The sequence below is a fragment of the Hyaena hyaena genome, unplaced genomic scaffold (assembly GCF_003009895.1).
Source record: "Hyaena hyaena isolate Hyena2069 unplaced genomic scaffold, ASM300989v1 scaffold_100, whole genome shotgun sequence".
NCBI classification, from domain to species: domain Eukaryota; kingdom Metazoa; phylum Chordata; class Mammalia; order Carnivora; family Hyaenidae; genus Hyaena; species Hyaena hyaena.
In genome coordinates, this window is record NW_024080732.1 from 924,424 (window position 1) to 930,423 (window position 6,000).

General features: G+C 38.5%; 1 protein-coding gene across 3 annotated transcripts in view; it reads left to right on the forward strand.

The window, feature by feature from the left end:
• POLB (DNA polymerase beta) overlaps window positions 1-5,239 on the forward strand; it is a 28,266-nt gene extending 23,027 nt beyond the window's left edge. For 2 of the 3 annotated variants that reach the window (XM_039235651.1, XM_039235652.1), the window contains 3 exons: window positions 3,084-3,148; window positions 3,664-3,803; window positions 4,992-5,239. In XM_039235651.1, the coding sequence (XP_039091582.1) occupies window positions 3,084-3,148; window positions 3,664-3,803; window positions 4,992-5,086 (300 nt within the window). In that variant the 3' untranslated portion in view covers window positions 5,087-5,239. The remainder of the gene's footprint in view (window positions 1-3,083; window positions 3,149-3,663; window positions 3,804-4,991) is intronic. The other variant, XM_039235654.1, reaches the window with a different exon arrangement.
• Window positions 5,240-6,000: the final 761 nt, after the last annotated feature.

Genomic DNA, 6,000 nt, shown 5'->3' on the forward strand with positions numbered 1-6,000 from the left:
CATTAGGCAAGTTGCTTTACTTCCATAAGGCCTTAATATTTTTACCTGTAAAATGACGTACTATGTCAAGTGACAGTTATACAGATCAGATTAAGTAACATACATGGACCCTTTGAAGGGTTTGTACAACTGTCTTCATAGAGTGAATCTTCAAAGAGTTGTACAAAGTATTATGCTAATATAGTATGAAATGATATAATATAGACATAATATTTCTGTTTGGAAAGATCAGTAGAGGAGAGCAACCTGGTAGGGATTAAATTGGGAACCAAAAAGGAGAGAGAAAGTGAGGGAGGATGGTGGTGTGAGAGGACAAGACGGGGAATGAGTGCCAGTGGGATGAGAAAGGTGTGTTCGGTCAGGTCAACAACCGTGCATGACGCACCTACCACTTCCCAGTGCCTCGCCTAGGCTGTAGCAGGGAGTCTCAGGAGAATTAATAGTTGGAGGGTGTGGAAGGGAATGGTGGTTAACAGTGACCATAATAGGGGCTCCTGGGTGGCTCAGTTGGTTAAGCATCCAGCTTCAGCTCAGGGCATGATCTTGCAGTTTGTGAGGCTGGGCCCTGCATCAGCTCAGAGCCTGGAGCCTGCTTTGGACTCTGTGTCTCCCTCTCTCTCTGCCCCTCCCGCACTCATGCTCTGTCTCTGTCTCTCTCTCAAAACTAAATAAACATTAAAAAAAAGAAATTTAAAAAAACAATGACTGTAATAGGCAAATCATGTGTTAGGTTAAGATAATAGGTACTATTTAAAAAAAAGAAAAAGAAAAGGAGGGCATGGGGAGATGGGCATGTAAGAAACAGCATTGAGTAGGATGGTCAGAAGCAGCCTCTTTGAGAAGAGGAGACTTGGAAAAGGACTTGAGGTAAGGAAGTCAGCCAGTCAGAGAGCACGGCAGGAGTCAGAGCCCTGGCCCTGAGTGCATGAGCTTCAGCGAAGATAGTCAAAGAAGTTGACATCTCTAAGTTTCTGAAAGGAAAATGGCTGAAAAATGAATTCAGCTTAGAAAATGGAATAAACCTGGGTCCCTGGCTGGCTCAGTCTTTAGAGCATGTGACTCTTGATCTCGGGGTCATGAGTTCAAGCCCCATATTGGGCGTAGGGCTTACTTAAACAACAGCAACAGTAACAATAAAGTGGAATAAACCATTCTCATTCCATATCCACTTGACTTCAAAATCTCATGTTTCTGTAACTGCTGACTAAATAATTTTAAAGATATGACCATTCATGTCTGTTTCAAATTCTCTTCAAAGCACAAATTCCTTCAAACTAATAGCCCCCAAACCTCAGGAAAGTCAGGGTTAATATTCCAGATCTTCTTGTAAAGCCATTATCTTTAGATAATTGAGTTATTCTTCCTGTGAATAAAATGACATATGGATGAAAAAAAACCACACAATTTCCCCTGCATTTAGATGCCTTTTTGCTTTATATGATGAGTACCATTCAGATTTTAGCATTTTGTGCAAGTTTGGCCTGGGCGATTTTCTGTGAAATCTCTACAGTAAGGATTCAAGGGACAAAAGAAGATCCCTTGACTCCCCTGGGGAAATGAAAGAGGCTTTATTCAGACGGCTCAGCATGAAGCTACCCAAATGAAATGCCAAACAAAACTAATCCACTCAATCTAATAAAGAATTTACAGTAATACAGAGAAATTCTTTAACATTAGCACTTCAGAAAAAGTGCAGGAAATTAAAGGAGCCTTGAGGAAAGGAACAAAGCCATTAGATGAAATCCTGTTACTGATGTGACAAACAGCAAGTTCATTGCCTGTGGCACCCAAACAGCCATATCCGCAAGGTAATACCTCACGGTAATTCCAGGTGGAAAGCGTTGCTGATCCATTTGAAGGTTCAGTTGGAACTTGTTAATGCCTAAGAAGGTAGCTTTCATATTTTGAAGATAAACAGGTTTCATTTCATCTTTCAGCCATAGGAAGAGCTAAAGAAAATACCCATTTTAGATTCTAGATTATAATTTTTCCGCGTTACTGAGTGAAAAAGTATAGCTTTTAGTGACGTGTACTTAATCGACTGTTCTTTAGGACCAGAAGCCTATCACGGGTGTACTTTTCTTAGAATGTGACATTTGAAACATTTAATTTGAAATTTCTGATGTTTGTAGCTCTTTTTACGTATTTATGGCTTGCTCCCTAGTCCAGAATTTTGGTCCATTTTTCTAGAAAAGGAAAAGATTACTAAATAGACCTTGATAACTTGTGTTTGAAAACTGTAGAAGTATAATAAAAACTCACTTGTAAAGGAGGAGAATCGTCCTCTAATTTTCTTATCTTTTAAATTTTTCTTATTTTTCATCTCTGTCTTTTCCAATTTCTGGGAGGTTTCTTCAGTTTTATACTCTACTTCTGCTATCATAGTTTAAATTTGATTGAAACCTTTTACTTTATTTTTTTTTTCCTGTGGGATTCTGCCCCTACTTCGTGGATAGAATATTTTCTGTTATCTGAGAATATTACTCCTAGCTCTTTTGTGTTCTTCTCCCTGAGTAGTGATTGTTTCTTCCAAATTGCTTTTCTCTGTTTCTTTTGGTTTATGTCTTTCATGTTTGATGCTTTCCCTGGTTAGCTTTTTGTTTAGAATCCTATAAAGGCCAAATCCTCATACCTAGAATCCTTGCCTGCTGTTGCATGTACTTCTTTATTTGCCACAAAGTGTAACAGGAAGGTGGTGACAATAGACAGCACAAAGAAAAGCCAACTAAAGTGCTCAGAATTCTTTTTTTTATGTTTGTTTATTTTTAAGAGAGAGACAGAGCATGAGTGAGGGAGGGGCAGAGAGAGAGAGAGAGAGAGACAAGATCGGAAGCAGGCTCCAGGCTCTGAGCTGTCAGCACTGAGTCCGATGCGGGGCTCGAACCCGTGGACCACGAGATCATGACCTGAGCCGAAATCCGAAGCTTAACCAACTCAACCATCCAGGCCCCCCCGAAAGTGCTCAGAATTCAAAAACTGCTTGCACTTAAAGCAAAAACCTCATATTTAACAACATTCTATTCTGAATGTTAAGCCTGAAGTTTGAAAACGTCTTTAAGCATTCTTTGAAATATCCATTTTAGGGTGTTTGCCAGCTTCCCAGAAAAAATGATGAAAAGGAGTATCCACACAGGAGAATTGATATAAGGTATTACTCAAGATTTGTTGCTGACCTATTAACTTTTCACTCTTTTCTCTTTCCTTTGTCTTCTGTATATCTTAGAATTCATATAAATGTCTAGAACCCTCTTTCATTCTAGAGGGCTGGCTGTATGTTCTTGCTGTAGATGGTGTGTAGCCTGAAAATATATAAAGATTAATGACTGTCTACACAATCTATTTTCTCTAGATTTGCATCTCACCATGATACCTTCCACAACTCAAAAGTAGTTTCCAGGCTGAGGAATGTTGGTTGTTAATAAGTGATACTGCTTGTCGTTTCTCCGTACCTCTTCCAGAGCATAGTTTACTGAAACTCAGATTAACTGCAAGGTCGGAGGAATTTGAACAATCTACCTAATGATAGTCTCCTCCTTAGGTTATTAAACCACATAGGCTTATTTTAGGTGTTTTGTGCCTTACTGATGATAAGAATCTTATTTTTGCTAAATTTGAAATGTGTGGTGAAATTTGTTTACTTACTTACTTACTTATTTATTTTAGGTTGATACCCAAGGATCAGTATTACTGTGGTGTTCTCTATTTCACTGGGAGTGATATTTTCAATAAGAATATGAGAGCTCATGCCCTAGAAAAAGGCTTCACAATCAATGAATACACAATCCGTCCCTTGGGAGTCACTGGTGGGTACTTGGGTGTGCATTAGACATAACCCCAGTCATCTGGAGAGAAAGTTATTTTCAGATATGTTTTGGTTTAGCAGCTTTGGTTTCTCTAAAAAGCCTTTAAGTCAGTATGCCAGTTAAGTGTAGTTTCTTTGTATCGTGAGTCCCTGGGGCAACAAAAGGGCCTTTAATCCATACGTGCTGTCAAGCCCTCATTTGAAGTCCATGATGGCAAAAGTTATTTCTAGCTCTATTAGAATGAGTTAATGTGATGGTCAGTAAAAAAAAAAAATCTTACTGGTTTAAAGTGGGTTTTTTGTTTGTTTGTTTGTCTTTAATGTATCTCCAAAACTTCTGAAGACTTGGGACACCTGGCTGGCTCAGTCAGTAGAGCATGCAACTCTTGATGTCAGGGTCATGAGTTCAAACCCCACTTTGGGCATAGAGCTTACTTAAAAAAATTTTTTTAAATACCAAAAAAAGTTTAGGGGTGCCTGGGTGGCTCAGTGGAGCGTGCAGTTCTTAATCTTGGGGTTGTGGGTTCAAACTCCAAGTTGGATGTAGAGATTACTCAAAAATAAAATTAATAAATAAATGAAAAGTTTAAAGAGTAAGAATTGCTTAATCCATGCTTGTTAGCATTTCACCACTGTGTGGTTTATTGTTCTCTACTAGGAAAATGAAGATTTTGTCATTTTGTCCTCCAAGTATAAAATAGGGCTTTCTTCCCTGTAGATGAGGACAGTGCTTCTTGCACATAAGTGTGTGTATGAGACACATGGGGACCTCATTAAATGAAGATTCTAATAGGGGGACCCAAGATTCTACATTTCTAGAAAGCTCCCAGGTGATGCTGGTCCAGGGACCACATTTTGAGCTGCAAAGGAAACGAGAGTATTTCATATGATCTGTGGTGGCTCTGGTTGAGATCCAGCAGAGAAGGAAATCATGGATTAGGGTCACTTCAGTGGCTCCAGTTGGGATGCTCAGGTTACTTTTGTAGGACGGTGAGTATATGTGACAAAGCTCAAACACAAGCCGTGTGGGAGGATGCGGGGCAGGGCGGTCAATAATCATTTTTTGGTGGCTTGGTTACCATTTTCTTTTTCTTCTGAAATTGAGCCCCATACAGCTGTCTTCCCTGCACCCTCATAACCAAATTCCAAAACTGGTTTGTGGTTAAGTTTCTTCTCTCTGTACTCGTAGGAGTTGCTGGAGAGCCTCTGCCAGTGGACAGTGAGAAAGACATCTTTGACTACATCCAGTGGAAGTACCGAGAGCCCAAGGATCGAAGTGAATGAGGCCTGTTCTTCCCAGGCACAGCTCAACTCAACGGGAGTCTTAATTTATTTCTTAACCTTTGCTATGTAAGGGTCTTGGTGTGTTTAAGTGATTATTTCTTCTCCATGCTTTAGCTTGCACTGTAGTCAATAAAGCCTCTCTTACTATTATCAGATAATCTTATTCTGATTTAATTAGCAAACAGCATATCATGTTACGTTCACCATCACACTTTACTAAGGACTTAGTGGAAAGAATGAAGAGATGAGATGTTAGCAGTGTTCAATGGGAATTTTTATTTTCTCCTTTTTCGCCCTTATGCTATATAAGCCACAATACCCTACCTCCTTTCCCTCCTATTTACTAATAACAAATTAGTCAGGACATACCAGAGACTGGGCACTGGAAGGTGGTTCAGTATTTTTTAGAAATTAGGGAACTTCATAAATTTATTTCCTTTGGAGGCTCGGCCCCCACATTCAGTTTTGTCATATATACTTAAGACCTAAGTATAGGTTTATCTCTTGTGTGATTTCTCTCTTAAATCTAAAATTGGTTGTAATTCATCAGAAAGAGCTTCCCTAGGCAAAACCACTTATAATGTGCACCTGTATGCACAAAATATGGCCGCCTCAACTTCAAACAAACAAAAATTTTGCTTATTTGCCCTAGTTACCCTCCAAGGTAACTTTTTAAGTTCAAATGGTCAAACATATAAGTGAAAGCACTCCTTGAAGATCTTAGCTTTGAAATTATATAATCTATATAATTAAATTAATATAATTTAATAATTTAAGTTAATGTATATAAATTAGATTAATTTATATAATTAAAAGTTGTATAAATATAAAATGTAAAAAGTTATCAAGTGGTTAAAGCTATTGAAAACTGCATGCAAGTAAATGCTTTGTAACTTGCAAAGAACTGTATACAC